We start from the raw sequence: 27,301 nt of genomic DNA, 5'->3' as shown, positions 1-27,301 counted from the left end.
AAAAGAAAAGTGCTCAACCTCATGTTAGTTAAATCCTTGTCTGATCCCATGTTGGGTTACATAAGGACATCTTCTCATATTGAGCTCCAGTCCGTTTTTTAAAGATTAAATATTTCTAAAGGCTCTTTTTTCTTCACATCTTTAGCTCTGTGGCTGGTTTAGCTTCAACATATGAAAAGAGCACAAGGGACAGTGGACCTGGATTTTATCTGTGTAGTCAAAAATATTGTCATATCTAGTGTATTATTATAACAAAGTAATCATTGTAGTGTTTATATGTGTTGATCAGTGTAGCTTGAGTGCCATACCTGACCGCCACAACACCAAAGAAACATTATGACTGTTTATGGTGCCACAAGTTTGCAAATATTGTCGTATGAGGGACAAATGACAAGTGCACACACAGTGTAGTCCTGGACTTTGTAGTCCCTTTGCAATGCATTTATTTCAAGCACTGTTAAAACGATAAAAAAAACAGACAATGTCACACCAGTCTGCATCAGATACCCACATGGTACGAATTCCACAAAGGCCAGTTTGTCATTAGGGGACAAGGAGCGACAACTTTATCACACAAACACACCGAAACAAGTGTGGAATATTTGGAGGACGACAGCTGAGCACCCGTGTGAAGTCTCTCTCACACACACACAGAGGCAAAAACAGAGAGGAGAAGAGTTGTTGTGATGCTTCATTTTGATGTGTGATGCCCAACCGCTGGTGCTGAGATCTTGACAACATGAAGTTTTGATTTAAAAAAAAAAAATTTTTTAAATGACATGATGGTACAACCTAAGGTCAAGAGATACTATCGTGGTTTGGTAGGGTGACGAGATAAAAAGATCAAATCCTATTAACATACCAAGATGTATATTGCATCAGATATTCAGTGAGAAATCTTACAGACACATTTTTTCCCCCTAAAGTACAACGAACAAACTTCTAACTCGAATTCCCACAATCTATAACCACTGTTCAAGGCTAGGTATGTGCTAAATGTCCATTATAAATTCCCACATTAACAGTTCCTTCAATGCTGCAAATCACAAAAAAAATGTATGCCTTCATAAAACCTAAGAGCACAGGTGCAATACTTTCTCCTGTTTAACAAATTCATCTGAAATAAGACTGGAAGCAATTTTTGGTTGCTGATCCAAACAGTTCCTGAACAACGAAAAATAGCTTCAAAACGGGAACAAAATCAGAAATTAAAGACTAAATAACTGAAAAACCAACCCATATGTTCACATCTCCAGACAAAACTCTCATTTTAAAGCTCAAAACGGTGACTGAACATCCAATTTAAGAATTCAAGGCCCTTTTTGATGAGATTAAGAAGTTTAAAAAAATGTAAATATGCTGCAAGATTGTGGGAATATTATACTGGGATGTGACGCATGCACAATCCTTTGAGGCTGATCACAACATGAGATCAAGACTCTGCCACAGAAGTGACATTACACAATGAGTCCATCTACCCTTACAAGGTCACTTTCAAAAAAACACCACCAACAGCTGTTATAAGGTCCACCATTGTTTATACAATATACATCAACAGCATAGGTTATTAGTACTGCAACAAGACTGTTTCCATATCAAAATGTACAAAAAGAAATCACCTCTACTCATTCCTTCATCCGCTCAGGGCCTCCGGTTGAATTCCCTGTCATTCACTTTTTTTTTCATAATAATTTAACGAAACAACAAGTCCAAACACATATTTGCACTAAAATGTAAACATTCATTCATAACACACATAAAAAAAAAACAGCCAAGGGAGCCAGTTTTGTTTGTTGCATCCACTGTACAATGTTTGAATCCCACAGAGAAGGAGATCGTCCTGAAATTTAAATGTGCTCTAACTGTTATACGGCTACTACAACTTGTGCAAACACATCAGCTAGACTAGATTTGTAAGGAGCCGGACGGAGGCTTGATTCAACACGGCATTAGAAGACAGAGACAACAGCTTAATCTACACACCTGTATGTTGATCAGGTTTAAACCACCGCTAGAGGAGTGTCAGCACTGACGCAGTTTTTTTTTAAGACAGACAGCAAGTGGGAGAAGAGCCCATGCATGCATGAAGCTTCTTATGTACAACTACAGTACCTCTTTTTAAAATGCTTCCAATGGCTAACCCATGCTTTGGCACCTCAGCTTTACTTCCAAATATTGAGATGTTGATATTTTTGTCTGTTAAAAATGTTTATACAAGGCCTGTGTTTGGGATCGATGAGTCCAAGCGGTCACCACCGCAATCTGTATGATACATTTCTACTGAGAGGCAGCACAGAATGTGTCTGCAAGCGTATAATACATTTTATGTTGCAGGACAAACACTAGTAAGTTGTTTCAAGGACCCAATCTAAACACGAAACAACACCCACTTCTAGACAGGCATTGAGGTATTAAAACAAATGGTATGATATCGACTGATGTTACCTGCTCTTTTCTGCACCTTCTGTAAAACCAGACTGACAAATCCTTGTGTGGCTTTTCTTTTGTGCGCTTCCTGAACTAAGAACAGCTGAAGCATCCAAGGCATTTTCAGCAACCAAAAAACAAGATGAGCATAAAAAGTCATAAATAAGTTTCTTCATTTAAAACCAAAATATTTACAAAATACATCAGTTCCAGGTGCCACAGTGATTTGAGAACCAAATGAGAAAACAAGCAACTTGGAAGTAAACATAGTTTGGCTGTCAATATTCTGTTAACAGTGTTGCAGGATGCATATATTACTGAGGAGCTTTGATGTTAATTTGCTCTTCTGTCTTCAAGCAGTTGCTTGTGATGAATTGGGACTTGGTCACAGTTTTCTGGATACACATGCGAGGACTTCAAATGTAAGTACAGTAGCAGGTCAACAACTTATCTTCACTTGCCAGACTGACACTCTTCGTTGACCTATTATCCTTTGCATTGTGACGAGGCTAAAACCCTTCTTTGTCTCTTGACTTGGCTCTCTGCGGTGTTGTTGTACCCTGTGATCCTCTTCCTTCCAGCTTCACGCTGGATTCTGACTGGGCCGAGTTGATCCAGGACGCCTTGAATGCCTTCGGCTGCGTGGCGGGAAGCGTTGGGCTCGGCGTCGCCTCTCTCTCCTCCAAATCGTCGAAGCTCACTTCCTGCACGGCCTCCTGTTTCTTGAAGGAGTCCCTTCGCTCAGATAGAGCCAGCTTCCTCATCACCACCACTTCTTTGGAGTGGTGGTTGCTGCCGCGGTGTTGTGGCGAGGCGGTAGCGCGGTGGTGCTCGCTGCCCCCAGTGGCCATGTCCTGGTGGCCTCTCTGCCCTCCTAAATACAGCCCCTGACGGCCGTGCTCACCGACACAGACGAACCCGGTGGCGGTGTCCCCCTCCATGTCCTCTAGCCCCTCCCCCTCCGACAGTGGCACCTCCATGGTGTGGCGGCGGGTGCTGTAGGCCTTCCTATCTCCATGGTACCCCCCTGTTGTCTTGTCTCCTCCTGTCAGCTTTTCTGCCGACTGGACCCTCTTGAGGAGTGGTGAGCGTGGCGGTTCTGCACTGCGGGGACGCACAGAGTGGCGGGCGATAGTGGGAGGGGACAATGTTTTTCCATGGAAACCCTGTAGGGACTTGGGGTGACTGGGGAGACACGATGGAGAGCACTGGGGAGAGAGGGGCTGAGGAGGTGGGATGCAAGCCAGCGGTGAAGGAGGGATACTGCTGGTGGACTTGCAGCGACCAGCTTTGGTGTAACGACCCAAGACATGCAGGGAACTGGGACGGGCCTGTGGTACAGGCGAGTTAGGTGAGCTGGAGCAAGGAGAAGAACTTGAATCTGAAAAAGAAATAAAACAGTTCAGAAATAAGACACATAGAGATCGACAGCTCCCTTTTTGGGACGCAAATGATACATGACATCCTCATTCACCTCCAGAGTGATCAGGAGCAGGGGAGCGGCAAGGTGTGGAAGGCCCAGGAGAGAGACTCTGTGTGGGGGAGCCAGAAAGGCTGTCGCTAGATGACTGGTGGAAACCTGAAGAGAAGCTGCGACTGCTCTGCATGGGTGGAGGAGGCGTATGCTTCGACAGCTTCTTCAAGATGCTACGTCGTCGGCTGCACAAGAGGTGAGAAGTGTCAGGTGTGTGTTTGTCTATAATATTGTTCTTTTGCTTTCTTTGCTTTGCTTACTCGACCACAAAGATTTCCTCTCAGTGAGCCGAAATTAAGCACTGAGGTAAAGTAACAGCTAAAGAAATGAATCCATTACATTCTAATTGATATTACTGGAATTTTGATCAAAGCGTCATTAGTGCATCTCTCTCTTTTGAGTAATGAATGAGCCATTTAAGGTCAAGCAACAAATAGGTGCGATCTTAGTCCAAAGCATCTAATACTAAGCTTCAGAGAGGAGTTCCAAAAGTTCCAACAGCAACGCTGCAGATATGACTTCATTCTCCCCTCACGTACCTGTCCTGTCCGTCCTTCCTCTTGCTCTTCTTGCTGCGCCGGGCCATCTTGGCCTTGTAGCTCACCTTTCGGGCAGGGCCCACCTTGATAGAAGTGTTCTCCAGTGCGGTCGTCTGCAGGGTCACCCTGTTACCACTCTGTTGAAAACACATCATTAGCTGAACAACTATATTTACAGGCATTCAGTCTCTCTCCCAGGAGAATATGTTATGGTTTACAGAAAGTATGTTTGCTGGGAAAAAAGAACCAGCAACACATTTAGATTTTTCCTTACTTAAAACACAATGTAATAACAGAGATCATCAAAAAATACATGTGTGTGCAGAGAAATAATATTAAAAATTCAAGGTATCCTTGTACCTTGAGCAGGAGCTCCACCACTTCAGTGTGAACGAGTCCTTGGACCGACTCCCCGTTGACGTGAGTGATGAGGTCACCAGCCCTCAATCCTGCCTCGTGTGCAGGACTGCCTTCTTCAACACACTGTGGACACAAAAACACACAAGCTTTGATCAAAATTACTGGTCAAGCAACCATCTAATCAGCTGTTATCATGACTGACAATGTTTCACCTATGCAATTATTATAACCAATGTTTTTAGTTTACCTACTCAGTGACAAAATAACAAGTATGAACACTAACACATTCATGCACAGCATTAGATAAGTCAAAATGCATACAATTTTGGCCATGCTGACTACTGTACATACTGTCATGTGACTAGATGGCCTTAAAGGCAGCAAAAAAAGTAAAATCTCAAGACCATGAAATTATTTTAATGCTTTAATGTAATTTATATTCTTATTTTAATGTTTCATAATTACACTGTAAATCTGTTGACTATGCAGAATGTTTCATACATGACTAACACCACCAGCTACACCTAACATGAGGACACGTACCCAGACCATGTGGTGAACAGTGTAGACGTCACTGTCTCCCATGTAGACTCTGATAGCTCGCAGCGCAAAGCCGAACCTCTTGCCGGAGCTGTGGATGACCACAGGGGGCCTGAGGCAGCTGATGCTGACAGAGAGGTCCCGGCTGGGGGACGAGTCTCTGGATGAGGGGTTGGACGACAGGGACAAGGACGATTTGGGGCTGGTAGGAGGTCCTGCTGAGTCATCTGGATCAGGAGAGGAAGATGATTAGAAAGGTCATCAGATGAGTATTTATGGATAGTTTCTACTTCTGACATATATTTTCTTACACTTTACAACATTCAGTATTTGATAAAAACTACTTTTACAAACTATCATAACAATAATACTAAAAATTAACTTTAATTAATCTATGTATAATTCTTAGTTAAGAACTGATAAGTCATATTATTATCTTGGCCATAGTATTAGTATTTATGGATTGTGTGTTTTTGTGTAATTTACACAGCATCAGGCTGTAGAGGGCACTGTAAACACATGAATAATCTTAGCAAATACAGACAGATGACAGTCCTGCCTCCAAAAGACATGACTATGGCTGGAATCCGAGCAAGTGAATCTATATCTAAACCAGCTTCAATGGGAACTAGGGTGTGACAAAAATAGTTGCAATCCATTTACATTTTGAAGACTTTATTATGAACCTGTCTACCTGGTGTGATGATGAGGGACAGGCCAGAGACGGAGGCAGACTTGGGGACTTTGCCAGCTGGGGATCTGGGTTTCTCCGGGGTTTCCAGCTGGTGGGCGATGCGTCGGGACGCCCCCCTACGGAAGGACGGCCTGGTGCCCGTGCTGTTGCTCCGGAGCCGAATGCGCCGCAGGTTGGAAACCATCCCGTCTAGAGTCAGGATGTACAGAGCGTCAGCACTGGCAAAACCAAAGGAGAAGAGAAAGGACAATGTGTTTGTCGGTCTCACCTTCCTCCTCGGCAGAGATGGCGAAGCGAGGCATGATGTCGAGGCTCTGGGTGCTGTTCATCACCAGCGGGCTGGCGCTGCGCTCTGACTGGGATGAGCTGGACGAAGCACGAGGACGCAGGCTGTGAGGGAAGAAACAGTAAACATGCAGGATTTCAGCAAAAACTTGATGAAGAATCTCTATTAGAATCTGGGCAATGGATGTATTTATGTAAAGCTATGAGTAACAACAATGATTTTCCAACAAAGCAACAACAGATTAAAAAAAACAAATATTTAGTTTTATACACAAATAGGTTGTAGTTTGTATCACATTTTCATATGAGCTCTGGTATGTTTCTCGAGTGGTAATTACTTGGTTACATTCATTCTGAGGTGAAACATTACCTTCTAATCACTATTCATTATTTTTAAAATGCTAATTTCATCTGCTAAAACACTACGATTCAGCTTATGTCAGTCTTTCATGTCTGAAGAGTAAACTCTATAGAGGGTCATAGGGGGACCTGGAGCCTTTCCCAGTATGCACTGAAAGAAAAGCAGGAAACCTGACACTACCATTCACACTTATGAGCAATGTGAAAGCCTTCACCTGACCTTTTACACTGCTCAAGCGTACTAAGAAAACCCCTTTCAACACACACACAAAGTCCACATAGAAAGGATCAGAGCTGGTTGAAGTTGCAGTGTTTATCATTTAGAATGATTTAATATACACAGTATAAACCAAAAAGTCTCTTTTTAATATCACATTAAAAATGGCTCGCTCTGAATATAAAGTGCTTCAGAACATTACACTTCCATCTCACATTTTTCATTGAATTTATGGCTAACAAGGCTAGAACGAAGGCTGGCTGGAATTCTTTTCCTCTCATAGTAAGGACATCATTCTCTCACCTCCCCCTGTGCCCATCTGCCCTCCTGTCCCCACCAGCCAAGTGCTTGTAGCCATCGCCAGGGGAGAGGACTCCCCTGCCCTCCCATCGCTCCTCCTTCTCCTCACTGTGGCTTCGCTCGGATGACGACAGGCTCTGGTTGGACGGCGTGGAGGTGGACAGGTGCTCGGTGCTGCTGTACACCTTGAGTTTAAGAAGAAGATGGGTTACATAAATGTTTAATCAAGATACCTGGAGGATCGGAGAGTTCACACCCATGTTTTATTCAATTGAAGAGTTATTCATGTCAGATACATCTTCTAATAGCGCCACACATACACAGGTGAAGACCATAGAGCAGAGCAGTAACAAGTACCTTGCTGAAGCGGTGGGCCACAGAGGAGAACTGTCGGAGCTCCAGAGATGATTCATCATCGTTGGTTTCGTCATCGTCATCTGAGCCCAGGTGACAGTAGCGCTCTGATCGGGCTGTAAGAGACGCACAGTGCATTGAATAATGAAGAACTGATGACAGAAACACTTTATATTAAGGTGTACATATTCACCATTAACTAGTTGCTTATTGGCATGCATATTAATACCACATTGGTTCTGTATGAGTCATTATAAAGTACTTTTAATGCCTTGTTCTGTATGACCATATTCCACAACTATTGATTTAGAAGTTTTCATAAATAACCTCCTACTTACTGCTTATCGATACAAAGAAAGGAAGCTGTTGTACATGAATTACAATCAAAATAACTTAACCCTTAATACCCCAACCCCCAAAATAATGTATTTATAAGTGCTTTTTAATGACTAGTAAAGAGCCAATATGCTATGAATATGCATGGTAATAAGCAAATTAATGGTGAATATGTGTACCTTAATATTAAGGGTTACACTTTTTATTGTAATTGATATTACCACCAGGCATTACAGTAAAATCATCAACATTCTGACTTAGTGTAATATTAGTGTGTCCCCATGTGTGTCGAACAAAGGTGTGTCCAGGTTTGTCTGTGTGAGTGCAGACAAAGATCTATATTTGTATTGCAGTTAGGTGAGTCCATGCTAGATCATGAAAGGCACTGCCTCTGTGTGTGTGTGTGTGTGTGTGTGTGTGTGTGTGTGTGTGTGTGTGTGTCCATAAATCTAGCTGTTCTATCACGTACTGTCAAAGTAACTGGTGTCGTCCTCAGTCTCTAGCTGAGGTATAAATTCAGCTTTCTGTCTCAGGAGGCCGTTCCAGTCCAGACCCAGGAAGAACATGTGCATCTTCACCTCAGTGGTTCCACCTGGAGGAGAAAAAAAAAAATAAATCAGACAAACAGGTTTGACTTGCATGTCTGCTCATCTTGGGGATGCTTTACAGCTACTCCTTAACCAATTTATGAACAGAGTCTTCTTTGATACCATAATATCTCTTCCACTTTGCTTCTTGTGAAATGACAGATGGCTTTCCTCTCATGCGCTTTGACCAGTTATCACAGCTTGGTCCTCTACTGTTCAGCTCTTGTTTACAATGGCTCTATCTCACTACAAATGTTGCACTATTAACCTGCATGATCACAGCTTTGACGTAAGCATTAAAGGCTTTATTTGTTCTTCTGTCAGATAAAGCCACAAAATGGCTCAACCTCTAGCATAAGTGCTAAAACGCTGTCTTTAAATGCAACTTTAAACATTTTATTTTAAAAGTTATCATTTCTCCACATCCGACTTGTACTGACAATCTCTCTCTAATGAAATCTCCCACGTCATAGCTGGCCCTCAAAAATGTAACGATCTACGCTGACAATAAAAGCTGTTTGTGCCTCTTCTTGGCCCACAGAAGGTCACAGCGCTGTGTAAACTGGTATCCAGCAGGCTACACTCCAGAGGGCCTTGTCCACCCATTCATCATCAGTCACACTGCCACTGACCTGTTCCCAGGCGCTCCAGAGGGCTCTGTCTCAGCAGTCTGGTGATAAGATCCTGAGCATCGGCTGGCAGAGCGTCCTCCCCGTCTGGCCAGATGATGTCATCTGGACCAAGAAACACATACCAGTGATCCAATGAAGGGATTTAAGTTCATCTGGACAGCCCAGGGGACTGAAGCGCAAAATTTGAGGTGATGACCAAGACTAAAATAAATTTAAAAATTAAACCTGTATTATGCAATATTTATGTATAGAAAATCTGTCTGTGACAACTCTCTTACCGTTGACCACCTGACCAAACAGCTGTTCTGGTGTGTCTCCAAAGAAAGGCACACAGCCCACTAAGAACTCATAAAGGATGATGCCCATAGCCCACCAGTCGACCGGCTTCCCGTAGCCCTGCCTCAGGATCACCTCTGGAGCAATGTACTCTGGAGTGCCACACACCTGTAGAGAGCAAAGACCGACGTTAGCTTAGGTCATAACCACAACAGACGAGAAAAAGAGGAGGTGAGAGGAGAAGAGACGAACCTGTTTGTCAATGAACTCTCTGGTATCCTTTTCAATGTGTCCTTCATACAAGTTGGTGGTCATGTTCATCAGACCAATCTTTGACAGCCCAAAGTCTGTCAGCTTAATGTGTCCCATGGAGGTGATTAACAAACTACAGAAGAAGGATACACAGAAATGTTTCATGTTACATCAAATCACTTCTTCCAAAACACAGATCTAAGACTCAGTTAGAAATATCAAAGGCAGAACGTTTCTGAAAATTCTGTTCCAACTTCAAAAAGATTGTCCTTCTTTGAAAGATGATGGTCTAAAAATGATGAAAGCTTTAAAGTACTTGAGATAGAAAAAACAAAAAATGTGAAATGAGGACTCACTTGTCAGGTTTGAGGTCTCTGTGTACGATGCCGTAGTTGTGAAGGTACTCTAGAGCGAGGACAGTCTCCGCAAAATACATCCTCGCCATGTCCACAGGCAGAGGACCAATGTTCTTCAATAGGTTGGCACAATCTCCACCTGGAAGAGCAAACACAGTGAGATGCTTTGTTTAGGCTTTCTGAATGTGTGTGCCAATGTGCCTTATGTGTTTACAGCAGGTGGGCATAAAAAGACTATAAGGAAACAGATTAAAGTACGATCAATGCAGTTTGTGTGCCATATTCCCGGCAAAAAACATTCAATAAAAAAACATATCATTTTCATATGTATGCATGGGCAATTCTGACCAACCTTACCTTCCACATACTCCATGACCATGCAGAGGTGCCTTCGCGTCTCGAAAGAGCAGAACATAGAAACCACAAAAGGGTTTTCGGCAAAAGTGAGGATGTCTCGCTCCACAAACACCTGCTGGATTTGGTTCCTAAGCATCAGGTTCTGCCGGTTGATCTTCTTCATGGCAAAACGTTGTCGGGTCTCTTTGTGGCGCACCAGAAACACAGCCCTGCATGGCAGGAAAAGGGAGAGAAGAGGGCAAAAGAAGAGAAAAGGGGAAAATTACAGAGCGGGGATCGGAGGGTATATCAGGGGATCGACAGGTACGGAGGGAGAGATATTACAAGGAATAGAAGGCGAGAAAAAAGATGAGGAAACATATGTGTCACTTACGAGTGAACATCAGTTCAGACTTGAAATGAAATTGCCCAGACAAATCCTAAGTGTAAATACAAAAATACTACAACAACACATCCTCATTTTAGTTTCTTTTCCGCTTTTATTGGGCTCTCTGCGGTGTCCACAAAGAGACTGAGTCAGTTGAACGGCCACAAAGGAGTCTGTCTTACTCACCCATAGGCGCCATTGCTAATGAGCTTGATGGTCTCAAAGTCGCTCTCCAGTGGTTTCCTACGAGGAGGGGTGCAGGCTGCTCGGCTCTGAATCACACATGTCCAAAAAAGAGAAGGAAAATAACAGGAATTTAGTTGCTGCATTACTTCAGAAAGGCATGAATCCATGCACTTCAAGACTTGATTGTAATAATGTGAAGGCTTTCTGTCTGCCTGTATTAACAACTTAAACTTACTTCATGACATTTTACATTCCTCCAGTACAGCTGCCATTACCTAAAGATTACTTCACCCGTCACTGTTTATTCTGAGTCACATTATACCTGTATGGATGTTGCCTCTCCAGTGTCATCAGAGTCTCTGCTGGCTGATCTGTGACTTGGACTCGTCTGCTCCAGATGGACCATCTCTGTAACCGCAGCAGAAACACAGCTCAAACTCTCTTTCTGTCTCTCTCAACAGGCTTTTCAGTTAAAATGGTTGTGCTCTCCTCTGTTCAATGTCATTGGGGAAAGCAATGCTGACATGTAGTTCTCATATTATATTATATTATAAAATCATATACTGTATGATGGTAAAATAGTGAACATGCATTTGACTTGACTTGGAATTAATACAATATTAACTCCTTTGATTTGCAATATTTGAATACTTGAATAAAATAAATACACTGATGGAGATATTTCTCTGATTAATCATGGCGACAAGTCCATGTCATGCACACCCAATCCAAACATACTGTACAAGTCATCCGAAACAATGTATTCTAAAACACCTACATAAAAAAGTTTATTAGACAAAATATTAATCTTAGAAAAGTAGATCACCTTCCAAAGGATCCCTGGTGAGGCCGAGCTGGCTGATGATGTATCTGGGAATATCAGTCTTGATGCCCTGGCCCACCTTGGCTTGACCCTCTGCAGCCTCTAAACGCTGGTAAAACTCCTCTGGATCAAACTCCTGGAGAAAAGAGAGTAAAGACGTGTCGTGGTTTCATTGTATTCTAAATATAATTTACTTTTTTTTTTAAACCAAAACAAACCAAAACAGCACTCACTACAAAGAACACAACAATAAAGCAGGAAAGTGTTGTACAAGAAACACAAATTATACTCCAGGAAAAACACAGGAAACACAATTGAAATGTAATGACAGAGTTGGAAGAAAAGGGTTGAAAAAGTGAACCCAGCTTGTTTCTCCTTGACTTGTACAGCGAACGGGATAAATATCTGGGCTAATTTTAGGACCTAAATAATCAGCTAGACATCTACCGTCAGTATTAGATGGCTTATAATCACCATCCTGTGCAGCAAGTTAAACTCGCTGCTGGTTTATTCCTACATGCAACCGTGTTATTATTACAGCAAAAACTATCATTACACCATATCATCTGTGCGTGACTCACCTGTGAAATCTGCATTTGGAAGGACTGATACCTTGTTCGAGGCTCTAAGCTGGTAAGCGTCACGTTCATATTGCGTCACTCCTTTACCTATGATCACTACTGTGCCTCCCAGTGAGCCTTACCAGACACTCCAGGAGCCTGGCTGGCCTGGAGATGATGATGAGAATCTTCTTGACCAGTTTGGTGATGATGGTCACCTCCTCGCTCTCTGAACGCTCGTACGCCTGATCGGCAAAGGACAAAAGGATGATGGATTACTGTTGTGACTTAATCCAATTGGCACATGGCAGCACGGCTCATCCACAGAGGCTGTCTGCACTTTGGTCTGGCTCATATTATTTTCAGCATTCATTTAATCTTTTTACATTATCTGTTGGTGATTCAATGGATCAGAGCTGGTATTTCAGCATCTTGCATCAATACTCATTTCTGTTCGCTGCCTCGATTCATAGAATCATAAATAATAGAAAATACTTGCGCATGCAAACTCATTGTCTCATATCTTAGTCTAACATTGCCTTGCCTTGGTCAAACAGCAGATTCAGAGTCTGTGGTTCAGATGTGGTGAAAGAGTGATGTCAGACAGAGTTCAGGTTAGTCAGCTGATAGTTTGTAACAGGCTCTCTCTCTTTCTCTGTAAAACCTGCTACAAGATTTGTTTTTAAAAGGTATAGTCTTCAGAAATAAATCATTATGAAACAGCAACTAAAATTCCAGTGGCAAACGAGCAAGCACAGGGGAAAATTTAAACATTTTAACATGTGACAGTAGGGACCATTTGCTTAAAATACACTCTTACTAAGCTGGAAAATTATTTTTGTGGCAAGATGAAAGAATAATTATAGAAATGTGGCTTTAGTGGAAATTATAGACAAAATAATGTCTACCCCTGTTGCACTGTGCAGTGTCTGAACTACTGAATGAACACAAGAAGGCACCGCATCGACCGAACTAATTGTGGCACCCTTACTAAAAAAGATGAAGTTGATGTTAATTTATCCAACTTTCTGACTAAAAATAGAAGGTCATTCTGGGTCTCAGTCTGCAGCAGAGGCTGTGATCTGTTTTGCAGCAGGCAGCATTTCCTGCAGGAAAATTGTGGAATTGCTGGAAAGATTATGTAATAAATCATTATATAATCAAAGACTTCACTACTACACAGATCTTTGTAATAATATAAAATGACAGCACTATTACTGGCCAGTGAACTGGAATCAGCGCCAATCAAACAGGCAGTTTCAATTCAATGTTCCAAGGGAGGCTGAAGTATAACATGCAATGTCCCAGAGGGATATCTGAGCTAGCAACAATCAGAAACCCACTGACGATGTCTTAGAGGGAACAAACAGTGGCTCAACGGCTAAATAATGATGGGGAAAAAAAGGAACAAACTGTGTCTCCAAGAACAAGAAGGAAAAACATTTTTTTTTTAAAGATGAGAAACACTCACCTCATGCAGCAGCTTCTCCAGTTTCTCCTGCAGCTCCACAAAGTACCTGGAGGTGACCAGGCCTTTCTGGGACTTGTCCAGACAGTCTCTGGCGAGCTCCACCAGCTGGTGCTGAATGAATCCCAGCACACCATCAGCCAGGGGCAGAGCAGTGCCTGGGGAGCACTCCGCAATGATGTCGAGCAGCTGACCCTCCATCTGGGCTGTCGCCTGGGAAACAACCAAGACGGAAGACTTCATTTAAAACAGTGACAGCAATAACAGTTTCTTTAAAGCTGGTCTCCGACAGGTGAGTGAGGCAAGATTTTGACTTTGCCAGGAGCGTTTAAACCGCCTGTCCTGGTTTCCATGTGTAAAAAAGCCAATTCACACATTTGTAGACCACATGGAGATGCATTTGCGCCACTGAAGGTGTTTTACAAGTACAGATCAGATCAAGAGAGAAGCCAAGAAAAAGGTTAAGGAAAGTACTGACTATACCTTAGGAAAGCGTTCCTTATAGACATGATTCATCATGACAATTTCATTGTCAAATGTTCCACAGGTTCGTCCAGGACTGGATGAAAACCAGGTCAAAGAGAAAAACAGAAAAACAGATCAGACATACAACGTAGCAGTAAAGATCATATCATACTTTCACAAAGATAAAGGTAATAATGCTTTAATGCTAAATTTGAATCACATTAAAACAAAGGACCTCATGTGCAAACAGAGGATGGAGGATGCGATAGATAGGGTAACATTACAGATGTATGTTTTATGTGCTCTTTTAAAATCAACAAACACACACTTAAAAACTTTTGTAAACAGCAAACGTCTGACTGACAAGCATTTACGGCCACCTCACATGTTTGAAAATGACACTAATGTGATTCAGATCAGGTTCTCATCTGCAGTATCCGTGACCACATCTGTTGTGTGCACAGGGCTCCAGTTACAAGACTGCACCTTTAAAACCGTCTATACACATTACAAATCAATGTACTGTCATCACAAATGTTAAAAACAGCCACCCTGGGTGCCCCTATACATCACATGCTACAAATAACAATATCAACATGTGACAAGCTCTTTACTATTTCTGGGTAACCACAACAGTTGCACAGCAGTGGTTTTTATTTGAGGGCAATAGCAACAGTTAACCCCTTGGGAACTATTTGAGGCCAGTAAGAAATGCTTCACACACCCTCAGGAGCTATTTTAGAGCCACATAGACACTTGTCAGTCATCTATTTCCATAGTCAATATGTGCAGCAATTTAGATGTGTTTTAATAGCGTTACATAAGTTAATTAAAAGAATAGGGTTTTCTCTCTGATGAAATTATTAGAGGGTTTGTGGAATCTCATGTTCCATCTGTAAGCAACTGATCTGTGGTCCAATTTACAAACCATCAGAAAGAAAGTGCGTCTTTGCTGGATGTATATGTATCTTTGATATGTATGAACTTTTATTATTAGCATTTGACTTGACTATATACGGAACCGTTTCACATTTTCAGGTGTTAAGATGTTTTAATCAAGAAATGATAAAAAACATTACTGTACTCAGGTCAGGACAATGACCTCTTCCCTGTAAGCAGAAAAAAACACTTCTGCATACCTAGCACAGTGGACATATATAAAGAGCAACTAGAAAATTCAGATGCACAGGCAGGGACCGGTCACAGAAAAAAACAACCACATCAAGATGTTGCCAACACCCTCCACAGCCCATTACAAAAGTCTCCAGCAACCTCAAAACTCCCCACCACTAGAGCGGTTTAAGAGCGCTTGTTTAAGTGTTTAATAAGGGCAGCGATGCTAAATGATGAGGAAATGCTACATTCTAATCCAGGGGATCACTAATAACCAGCACAGAGGGGGTTTTTTCCAGAGCCACATGAAATAATTATCCCACCATCTTCAGATCCTTCCATCCTTCATTATATATAAAGAGCTGCGAAAGATGTTTCGGAACATTAAGCCTACTTTTCTCGGTTTGAGGTTGAGCAGCAATCTTACCAAATGTGACACTGCTTGTTGACATTTCTGTTTATAGCTCTGCTACTAACTAAAGTAGCACACTTATGCTAACTGCAGGCTTTTTGCAGACTGCAGAACTGCTAACAGGTCATTTTGTCTCTCATAAAATTATTTTAAATCCATGTTTGGGTGCGCAGCTGTGTAACAGAGGGAAATTGCACAGGGTGCAGCGTGTCTGTCGCTACTGCTCATTGTATGCCTTAAGCCTCCGGAGGTGGTAGGCTTTATATGAGCTCCACAGCTAGCATCTTCAATTAGTACCGCAGAATTTTCCAAGCACAGCGGAGCAAAAGCAGCACGGCATCACATTGCAGTTATGGTTAGCCATACCTCTTTTCTGGGCCAAAGAACTGACAAGTAGATGTGAGCCAACAGGAAAATTGTAATGGCAGAGAAGAAACTTTGGTTCAAAATACAAATGGCAGTCATAACTTTTCCTCCTCCTCATCATCATTCACATTCAGGGCATTGATGTTTAACAGGTTAGCTAATCAGTTACCAATTGAACTATAGGCTTACATGAGCTGTTTCAGCTAGGAAGGTTAGCCTGGCTAACTAGCTAACACAGTAGGGCTGGACCACATTTTAGCCACACTAGCTCAAGGGTAAGGCTGAGATTTTAATTTTACTAGCTGTGAATAGCTCCTCCATTTCTGCTGTGCACTGCATTTTGGGAAAACAACACCACACTTACGAGCACAAGAAATGTTATCATACTGCTAGCATACTGACATGCATAAATTTGGCACTTTTGTCAAGTAATCACACTTCTTATTTCAAACCTTGTCACAACAGGATGTAATGCATTAAAATATTTTGTTTCATAAATTAGCAACGCAAGCAGCGGTGGACCAGTACCAGGCCTCATGGCATTATCATTAACCCACAGCATTAGCCAGGAGTGGCGTGGCTCCGTCAAAGTAAGATAAGATGATCACTTCTCCTGGTGGAGTGCAGTTTTATAGGAGTGTTTGTGTGACAAAAACAGTCTGTACATCGGGGGCGTTTTGTTCTAAGATACCTGAGACTGCGTGAGCGGAGCCTGACAGGGGGCGTGGAGTGTGCTCCTTCTTCGTCTGCCACACTCTCCGTGCTCCGGAAATGTTTGAACAGGAAGTGGAGATCATCTTGCGTGGGCTGAAAGGGCAACTGGTGCAATAACTCCTGGGAAGAAGAGGACTGGGAGAGAAAAGTCCAGAGGGGGTAAAGAGAAATGGGGTAAGTAAAAGAAAGAAACGTGGAAAAGAATAGTATACAGAGGTCAGTGTGCTGGAATGTATTTTATTTATGTAATAAATACAATCAATGGCCCAAACTTATTTCCTACTTCTTCTGCTTTTGCACATTTGTGTCCATGTCAGGCTGTGCTTCTACAGCTTTGATGAAAACACCACCACCAAGCTTCCTCTAATAAGAGATGCACACCACTGCTCTCTGAGATTCACTCATTAACCTGTAAATACTCAGTCTTAAAGGCTTTCATCTTCCACTATAGATCCAAATTAGATGTAACAATTAACAAGGACATCCTGCAGTGAAGTAAAACATCATAAATCCCTTTCCAGAGTTAAAAAATGACTCAGTGAGCTTTAGTGTTCTGCTTTCCTAAGGCAGGATTTTTCTTTCCTGCTGCAGCATGCCCTGAGGCAGGCAGCAACGGCTGTTGTGCTGGCCATGCATGCATTCATTTTCTCTTTCCAAGCCAAAACGTGTGACACGCAGCCTGGAATTTATGAGAACTGGCCAGGATCTTGGGTTTTGTTGGAGGAAGAGCAAAGGGAAGAGAGGCTCATCTGACCGGAGGAAAGAGAGGAGCCTAACAGACAGGCAAAGTGAAAGGAAAACAGAAAAAAAGCAAACACGGACAGAATAACGACAGAGCAAAAGAGCAAGGAAGAAAATAAGTGACAGAAGGCGGGACAGAAAGATACCCTGAGGAGGAAACTCGAGACGTGTCAGAAGCGAGTGAGAGCAGCATAAAGACCTCACTGACAGCAAGCCTGAAAGGGGCATTGTGCAGGGAGGGCTGACCTCACCGTCTCCAAGCCATGTGGTTGGCCATACAAAATTACAGCCGTGACAGAGGAGACGCGTATTGTTTTAACGGCTAACTTCAGTCTCTGTAATGACTTTCAAGACAAAAAAACCTCAAGACAATCAGCACAGAAACCATCAACGAATAGCTGTTGGGTGTAGCTGGGCAGCACGGCGCGCTCACTGCATTCGACTTCTCCCGAAAGGAAAAGCTGAGTGAGGAAATGTGACATGCTGTACAGTCCCTACTTGTCTGTGTTATCATCCAGGAGAAAGAAAGCACACATTTCAACAAGACCCATGTTATTTTAGTGATAAGATTTATTATTCCTGTACTTTCCCCTTAGCCAAGAGGTACTACTCAGAGTACAGCTCAAATCATTTTGTTATGAGGTCATTTATTTAATAAGGATGGTCACAAGGTAAACTATTAACTTTCCAAAGGAGTTTCTTAATTCAGCCAGAAAAACACACCACATAGAGTAAGATGTCGTGTATTTGGACTGTCATATACTTAAAAAACACTGTATCTATACTGCATAAATCATTCTAGGAAAACTCTGGGAAAGGCAACTGAGGATTCATTCCTACTTCCTGTCTACAATGGAAAGAGTGATAAAAGGCTGATGATGGTGAGATGCATCATCAGTGGACATCCTGTTATGGCTGAGTCATTAAAGGATACAGCATCCATCTCCAGTCAGCTGTTTTGTATAAATCAACTGGCTGCAGAAAGTGTGGTCAACCAGACTGTCTAGTAACAGTGTTGTGATGGTGTGAGAACGCACTCAGTCTCTTTACTTGCAGCAGTTAAACAAATGATTTCAGCCGTTTGACATGTTGAGTTTAAATGCGCAGCAGATGATCCCTGTACACTTGGAAAATGGTTGTAAAAAGTAAGCAGTTTGTTTCTTCACCAAGAACAGAGCTTGGATCCACGGCAGATCCGACTGATTCCAACAGAGACAAGTTTTCATGGCAGAAAAAGCATGAAAACAGCCAAAGAATTTTCTCAAACCTCTGCTGCTGCGTAATCAGTTCATTTGTCTGTTTGTCAGGAGGATTAAGGAGAGACTGCTGGCCAGATTTTCACAAAACCTGGTGCCAGATTGTAGCATGGGCCAAGGAACAACACATCAAATCTTGGAGTGGATCTGAATCACAGGCAGATACACAAGTTATTTTTCACTCTCATTAACATTGCGAGATGGGACATTTGGCCCTAGTGGATAAAATGCCATCCACCTTAAAATCCAGTAGTTGGTAGTTCAATAGTGACAAACTTGGGGACAGTGGTTTCATGTGAGAACTGTACCCACAATTCTAACGCTTTTTTCTCAGACTAAAGCATAGCTATGGAAATCCACGGAAATACACACATATCATGCACCTAAACTGATCACTCCTATTCAAATCCAAACGTGAAATTTCAATGGTCTTAGAAATATGTCCAGACATATAAAGTTGGTGCACTTGCAGATTTGCATTTCATAGAAGAGAGGACTATCGGCCTTGGCAGAGGTCTGCACTCTCCCAGTGCCCTTCTAGTTTGTGTTTGTGAGAAAAACCTTTAAGTCCTTCTTTCTAAATCCACACACGATGCTGTTGAGCCCCAGATCAGGTAAATTAGTTCACTATATTGCACATGCTGGAGCATCGTGCTCTACAAACTTTTCCCAGCTCCTTTTCAAGTCTACAGGAGGGTGAGAGTTTCAGATTCAAAGATGTGGATTTCGCCTGGATTTATTTCCTAAACTGTGTGTAATCTCATGGCATTAACACTTACAGTTCAGTCAGTCAGCACCATAAGTTTACAAGACACTGCAGCCCCATATACTGATTGATACGCTGGCTAGAAGTAACACAAGGAGCAAAATGGTCCTGTGGCAGTGGGTTGGAAAGAGGTTGAATGTCTGATGAAGAAAAGAAACAGACCTCACTGACACTGATGACTGCAGGGAAATAAAGACATGGAGAGAAACACAGAGGGAGACTCAGCTTACAGATACTGATGAACTGGGTGCATTTGTGCAGTATCCAGACGAGGGAACCGACGCCACAGACCACCTCCGTCCATCCGCTCTGCAGAAAACAAAACAGTGACACGGTGCTCAGTGGTAGCTCCCAACACACGCACACACAAAACCTACATATCCTGTTGACAACAATCTTCAAAGCTTCACTCTCTCACTCTTGCAAATCTCACCTTTTAAACTATCTTCTCATGCAAGCTTAAAGCGATAACATGTGATGCTTGAAACTGCATTGATAAAAAGAAGAAAATGCCACTTTGGCAGTTTCTTACCTTTCGGTGCGGGCCAGTTGGCTACACGGGTGCAAAAAATGGATGACACAAATGGAAGCGAGAGGAGGAGAAGAAGGGGGGCAGGCAGAGACACAAAGTGACAAAGAAAACAAACACTGTTTAATGATAGTGACAGAGTGAGTCTGGCTGTCAGAGTCATAGCACCGTGGCTGTCACATCTCGCAGCCAGTGGTGGTCTGCTGCTGCTGCTGCTACTACTACTACTGAACACCTGCCAAGCTGCTATCACACTGCAGCACTTAGCTTGTGACTCATTGTACGCAAACACACATATACCAACAAAAATTACCCATAACGATCACCTACACATACACCATGAAACACCCACCCGTACTGCTACTGCAAAGAGAAAAGAATTCAACCTTTACGTGTCAAATTTCCACTTGTAACTGTGCCTCTATTTCCACATTCCCCCTACTTTTCCATCCAATATGGCACTCTGAGGACGTGGCCCAGTTTCCTTCACTGATTCAATCTGTGATGACAAAGACGGTCAAATGTTTTCTCGCACAAACCAGCTCTTGGGGACATGGAGCCAAATCAGGGTTGACACAATGAAATTGGACGGTTCTGCTCCGAGTGGGACTGAGATCTGAGGATTAGTCAGGTGAATTAGATGTGTGTGTTTTCTCATCGGCTCATACCCAATATGTATGTCATCCGCTATGTGTTATCAAACGCCTTTACTACTGATACTAGGTTGTCGTATTGAGGTCCTGGGAGGCTTAAGAGGATAGAAGCTAAGATTAAAAACAAGGTTTTAAATCGATTTTAGAATCAATGCCTCGGGTATGAGAGGGAAAAAAACTATTGTGGGCCAGCGTGTTGGCAGTCCTCACATCCCAAGGTTGAACAAAAGCTTCTTCGGTGGTGATGAGGGAGCTGCAGCTAAACGATTATACCTCACCCTGAGATGGTTCCTTATCATGTTTTTCCTTCATTTGCATTTAAAAGACTTATTCATTCTTTTCGGGAGTGCCATCTATTGCATGTTTGGCTCTTCCATGTTTACATGTCAAAATCATAGCACAAACAACAAGGCTACACAGCTTGTGTGAATAACAAATAGACCCAGTGGAGCTCTCAAAAGTGCAGTCACAGCATCCGTCTCCACACTGGCAGCTTAAAAAAATCTCAATAAATTTAGATGAGTCATGCAGGCTCGTGCTAAGGCAGTTCTATCAGCAGACATCCCCTCTCCATCCTCGAGATTATGGTGCAATGTGCCATACTGCACCGCAACATTTAATGCTAATTCATAGCACATGATGATAAGCAGCATAAATGCACATACAGTAAGACAGATACAGCCTATTCTCAAACATCTCATATGTACACTAAAATCTCAGACACTATTTTTAAGTATCTCCTTCAGAGTGAGCCTACATGTTTGTGTTTTGCCCAAAATCAACACAACATTTTTTGCTGCTGGATGAGGATGCTAGATCCACCTACTATTCCTCTAAATCCCAGTGACTCTATACACAGTTGCAAAAAGCGTGATAAGAGGGCAAGCTTTGCAATTTTCCCCCGTAATCACAGCAGCCCTGAGTAATGAGTGTGTGCACCAACTTGCTGCCTTAATTGGCTTCACAAATGCCAAGACCCATGTCCAGCAAGTGGCCCTGGGGCCTTTCAGCTGGTCAGGCTTGCTTCTCCATTGCATCATTTCCACTACTGGGGCAATAGAGAACAAGCCAGGGCATGTTCTTTATTCATACAACTTACTTTGTCTAAACCAAGTTTCTAAAGTTATTGTATAGTATAGTATGGTTTTATTGGCTTCAGCTTAAAATAAGAGTAGAAATGTTCATGCTCTGGCTAAGGTTTGGCTTGGTAGGAAATATATTTTATTTCTCATGTTATCAATTTAAGTTGTCTGCAGTTTCGTCAGTTCACATCTTTGCAGGAAGGTACTTATACTAATATGAAAATATGCATTTATCCACTGTTGTTTGGAGGCATCTGCACTGCATTTTATCAGTCTTACCAATTTTCCAGTTTTTGTATTTGGTAGGGAACAAAAGTGTTTGACTTAATTCTTACCTGCGGGCAAACTGGAAATTGGCAGAGGTGCTTGCAGAGACATTTCTGGGGCTTTCTGAAGGGCTGCTGCCAGCTGAAGACGCAAACAAAATCAGTTGCAAACTTTAAAAATGAGTAGAAGCAGAAATAAACTATGCATATGACTATCTAAATGTTGAATCATTCCACTGGAACCTCTTGTTTGAACAGTTTGCAACTGGTTTTACTTCACAGTTCATCCTGAAACTATCAAATATCTTAATTACAGGAACACTCCCACAGAAGTTAACTTGGCCTCTTCCCTGCCTAGTTTCAGTAGACAGCAGGGAGTCATTGAGGCCCCCACAAGGGGTTTCATAATGTTCATGATACCATCCATATCATTTTTAATGATGTCACACAGCAACAACAAGCACAGCTGAAAGTGAAAGTAACGTTGCTACCTGCTCCATGATGGAGGTGTTAGTTCCAAAAAGGGGAGCAACTACAGTATTGTGGAAGTGGTTTGGTTACAAAAGACCAGATGTAAAACAAACCATGGTTACATGCATGAAGCGTGATGAGAACAACAAAAGAGGGCAATACAACAAACTTATTTCACCACTTGAAGCAGAAGCACCCAGTGGTGTATGAGAAGAGACAGAATCCCACAGGGAGAGCTCAACAGCTATTGTCAGTTCTAAGCCAAGCAGACAAACTACACTGGCTCAGCATAGTATCACCGAATCTTTGGCAAACTGTATTTTGTCATATAGTCAAAAATATTATTGGAGAAATACCCTAAAAAACTGTGATATTATTTTTGGGCCATATCACCCACCACTATCCACCACACCACATACTTTTAAAAAGGGTCACTGAAGGGTTTTCAGGCCAGCCCCTGAGGGCAAAGCACTCCCACACCCTGAGTCACTAAAAAAAAAAATGGGTGCAGAGAATGAATGAGTCTCCATTTGGCAACTGAGGCAGCTGAACAAGGAATGAGTAGCCTAAAGGAAGCTACATGAAAAATATCATCATGAGGAAAACTGCCGTATGCCTTATGCACTATACTGTGGGAACATTATGATCAAACCGCAAGAAAAACACCACCATGAACACACCAGAGGGAAATCACTGCTAGTCTTATGACTTACAGCATCAAAAACGAGGCTAAAGGCACATATACTAGACAAAAAAAGCCAATGTAGTGGTCTCCCTCCTCAGACGAACCGTCACATCTTCATTTCATCTTCACCAGCTTCTGTTTTCCTTGTGTTTACATCTAAGTAAAGTAAGTGCAATGAGCCTCTGACCTAATTGCCAAAACAATATCACACACTGAGCTGAGCAGATATACAACTACCAACAACACACAAGTACCTGTGGCAAGTGGGAGTGGTGAAAGCGGCCGTGACAGAGTGGGCGACGGGGTCCCGACCGCCAAACTCCTTCTCTTGTTGTTACGGGAACTGCGAGGGGAGGAAAACAAAACAGAAGAGGGAAAACATTTGGTTATGCAATGCAATTACCTACGCGATCATTCACACGTGTCTTTTATCAGCGCAGTAAACAGTCACCTCAGGCAAACACGGTCGACCTATAAACTTGAGCTGTTGATCGTGATGAGGAAAACACTGATAACTAATGAATACTGGTCATGGTGTTTATATATAAACATGCATGCATAGCTACAAACATGTCTGTATGTAAATATACAAACACACACTCACACAGAAAGGATGTCCTGTATATTTTATTAGGCTAATGTGTAAGCACTAATTAAACAGGTCGCATTTTATGTTGTTACATTTAAGAGAATAAAAGTGCTTCCGACTACATTACAGAGTTAACAAAAATACGTAACACGAAATAATATCCAGTGAACAATAAAAAGTGGACTATGTAGGAAGGTGTACCACTAAAGCATCAATGATGATCCAATGATGTCTGGAGGTTATTTTCATGTGAGAATATGGGAAACATCTGGAAAGAGTAGTGCATGTGCTAATGGGAGCACCTGATCCTATTAAAACAGCTTTGTCTAGCTGTTATACAACGACGCAAAAAGTGGATCCAGTGAGTACCGTGACATAGCTATGCATGCCACGACATACTGTCCATACCATTAAAGATCCATCACCATGGATGAACACAATGTTTACCCACACACAGACAACACAGACTGATCTATCTGTGAGAAAATCAATGACCAGATTGTTTTTCCATTGCGCAGAGTCAGAGGTTCAGCAGTCGATGTAACTTTGGATACAAGCTTCTTCTTCTTCTAAAGAAACCCTACAACGTCTCGTTTGTGTCGCTTTGATGAAAGCTGGTTTTGCGCCTGCGCCGCTGGTTGGCATCAGTGTTTAACTTATATGATTGTTGCTGCGCAGCTTTTTTTAAAATGCAAATTCAGTCAGCCATTCAATTCTTTGGAGCTCCTTTAAGAAGAGCCTTTTCTTTTTAAAAGTCCCATGTAAAAGTGGTGACTGGCAGACTGCTTTAAAAGCTGGCAGATATTAAGTGGCATTTCTTAGCACAGCTCACCCACATAGATGTCAGGGTAATTATGATGCAGTTACTTTAAAGTTCAGATGTTCTTTTGTCCACGTCCTGTATGTGTATATATGGTGCAAGGAGTGCTCTGCATGCCTAGTGTCCACTCTGCCAGCTAGAGGCTTCGTTCAGTATATAAGTAGGGATCCTTTTTAGTTGTTACATTCCCTGATAAAAGGCTAAATGTAATCCCGAACATGCCCTATGTTTCCTCCTAGTGATGTCGATGTCATCTCTCTTTCTCTCTGGCAATGACCTAAAATAATTGAGGGGCTGAGACAACAACAGAGCCTGACGTTTCTGGGTCGGTGCTGAGGCGGATTCACGCAGCATACTGTGGCCCCCAACCCAAAAAGAGACGGCACAGCAACAGAGAGGAGAGAGCCAATAAATGTTTGACTTTTGCTTCAACGACAGACCAACCACAGAATGGCAATGTGAGTGTGCACCATTTTACTTTCATCAGAAAATACATACCCCCCACCCACAAAAAAGGCACAGCGTCACTGTATCACACCATGGGAACGAGAGGTTTATCATGAGTTGGCAGTGATAAGGCTTCTCATATCTGTTACTAACAATAGTGGTTTGTAAGGAGCTTGCAGGCAGACATGTAGCATGATGAATGTAGGCCACTGAGATGCGGGCCTGCATGTTTCACATGTCTGCTGATGGTGAAGGGCTGCATTTATTCACTGAGCTCCATTCAATGTCACGCTGTGTTGAATATGTTACAGGACTTAAGCATGTTCCCGATCCACATGGAAAAAGTGGACCGTTTGATACTCGACAGAATATCGTCGGCGGCCTGTTAATAATTAGAACAACTATATTGCATGACTTTAAAAGACGAGAGCAAAGGTTAACTTCACGCATAAGCAATGGGTCACGCCGTTAATGCCTCTGACAGGAGCTATAACTGATGCATGCCCGTGCCAGAATCACAACACAACAATTCATATTGGAAACACTGGGGTCACGACGAAGCGAATAAAAATACCATAAATTACGATAAGGTCGCTATGATCTCACTGATTGGCAAAGACACGCCGGGCACGAACAGGCTCATTTTACTGCTCTGCTTTGTGAGGGCTGATTAAATTCACCTCACAGATAAACGCACATTTACAGCACTACAGTCCCACTAAGCACATCAGGGTATCGATCAGCGCGGGGACTTCAGTGTCGCTGTATGCGACAGCTGGCAGCAGACAATGCAGTCTGCTCACATACACAACACTCTACAATGGCCACGTTTCTCTGTCGGAAACAAAAACTGGGGCGGATGTAACCGACATACTGTACAGTAACGCACTGTCGGCTATCACAGACGCCCCTGTGACATTATCAATCTAAGCTGTACGTTGATAACGTTAGCAGACACTGTGGGGGGTCGGGTTTACGTGCTGTGAATCAAATAGCTCAACATTAGCGTTCAACAAATTGCCGTTTGTCAGACATTGAATGGCACAGCTCAGCGGGGAGCTGATGACAACCACAGGCCGAGCAGACGTTTTCGCCTTGCGGCAGTTTAGTCAAGCCTGTATCGCTTTTGTGCGCACAATCGGTTAGTCTGCTATCATAAACAGGATGTGTTAGCGTTACCCTTTTGATCTTTTCATCATGGCCCCAGTCACAAAACTAGTTTTGTAGCTCGGCAACACGGTCCAATAGTAGTTTTGGTCAGACATGGTGATGGTGGTGACCGACAAATCCAGTCCAGATATGAGAACGGTCCTCTTGTTAAAGTGGGAGCATCGTGTTAAACAGTCTCTCCTCTGGAGTTGTTATTATTGGTGGTGGTTAGGCCAGTACGCAATGTCCAACGGCAGAAACTCCATTCAGCTTCGGTACAAACTGACCCCAGACCCACGGCAAGGCAGCTCGGTGGTGATGAGCGACTGCAACGGCCATGTCCGCTCTGCTCCTTCTCTCTGTTGCCAGTGAAATATCCGAAACAGTCGGTCTTCCGTTGGAAGCGACGTTAACGAGTGATATCTTCGCCAAAATACAAGAGTGATAAAAACTTTCCAGCAGCGACGCCGCACCGCGCAGGCGCATCAGCACGCGCCTGAGGGAGGAGGCACTAATGATGCCTTCAAGTACGGTCGGAAATATTTGGATAACCTCTACAACGCATGAAACACCCGGCGACAAACAGAAGACTGAAACATGAAGAAAATCCAGTAATGTCGACAGTCAAACATGCGCACCTATATACATACATATATTTTAATATTTTTCAAAAATCAATAAATGTAAAACGAGAATAGGAAGTCACATCTAATTTACACTTACGAGGTCTCATGAATGCTGCATTTTGTCACCGCGGAACATTGAGATTCTCATGTGATTTTCATGGATTTCAAGAACTGTCGGGCACCAGTTCATAAGCAATCAAGCTGTGCTCTGACATTTTAAAACCCATCCATTGTTTGTGATAAAAATGGACTTATCTATCTATCATTTTCTGTGGCATATTCTGGGCGTGGTGGCAGCAGGTTCAGCAAGGTGGTCCAGACATTCCTCTAAAAAGCAACATGTTCCAACTCCTCCTGGGGGATCCCAAGGCACTCCCATGAATAATAAGAGGGCATATAAT

General features: G+C 42.6%; 1 protein-coding gene across 1 annotated transcript; it reads right to left on the bottom strand.

The window, feature by feature from the left end:
* Positions 1–412: 412 nt before the first annotated feature.
* mast3a (microtubule associated serine/threonine kinase 3a) lies at positions 413–26,719 on the bottom strand. The gene is made up of 27 exons (XM_041948268.1): positions 26,305–26,719; positions 23,524–23,612; positions 22,183–22,255; positions 20,116–20,136; positions 19,814–19,892; positions 16,798–16,955; positions 14,234–14,309; positions 13,754–13,963; positions 12,426–12,527; positions 11,726–11,858; positions 11,222–11,307; positions 10,900–10,985; positions 10,347–10,555; positions 9,990–10,128; positions 9,634–9,766; positions 9,384–9,549; positions 9,106–9,207; positions 8,356–8,478; positions 7,554–7,666; positions 7,200–7,381; positions 6,303–6,424; positions 6,035–6,223; positions 5,344–5,567; positions 4,801–4,923; positions 4,441–4,577; positions 3,902–4,086; positions 413–3,808 (listed from the first exon to the last, which is right to left on the bottom strand). The coding sequence occupies exons 1-27, from the start codon at positions 26,388–26,390 to the stop codon at positions 2,937–2,939; spliced, it is 4,218 nt and encodes a 1,405-aa protein (XP_041804202.1). The 5' UTR covers positions 26,391–26,719; the 3' UTR covers positions 413–2,936.
* Between the last annotated feature and the right edge of the window lie 582 nt (positions 26,720–27,301).

This window comes from Chelmon rostratus, chromosome 12 (genome assembly GCF_017976325.1).
Source record: "Chelmon rostratus isolate fCheRos1 chromosome 12, fCheRos1.pri, whole genome shotgun sequence".
Lineage (NCBI taxonomy): Eukaryota > Metazoa > Chordata > Actinopteri > Chaetodontiformes > Chaetodontidae > Chelmon > Chelmon rostratus.
The sequence above is the reverse complement of the archived record's forward strand: the minus strand, read 5'-3'. Positions and strand labels throughout refer to the sequence as shown.

What these genes read in the sequence shown, in the direction of transcription:
- mast3a (XM_041948268.1), bottom strand. Translation starts at nt 26,390, where the DNA reads ATGTCTGACCAAAACTACTATTGGACCGTGTTGCCGAGCTACAAAACT. An exon ending in ATGATGAAAAGATCAAAAGG is followed by an intron (nt 23,613 to 26,304) that starts GTAACGCTAACA and finishes CTCCCCTCGCAG; the next exon opens with TTCCCGTAACAACAAGAGAA. An exon ending in TCTGGAGCGCCTGGGAACAG is followed by an intron (nt 8,479 to 9,105) that starts GTCAGTGGCAGT and finishes TTTCTCCTCCAG; the next exon opens with GTGGAACCACTGAGGTGAAG.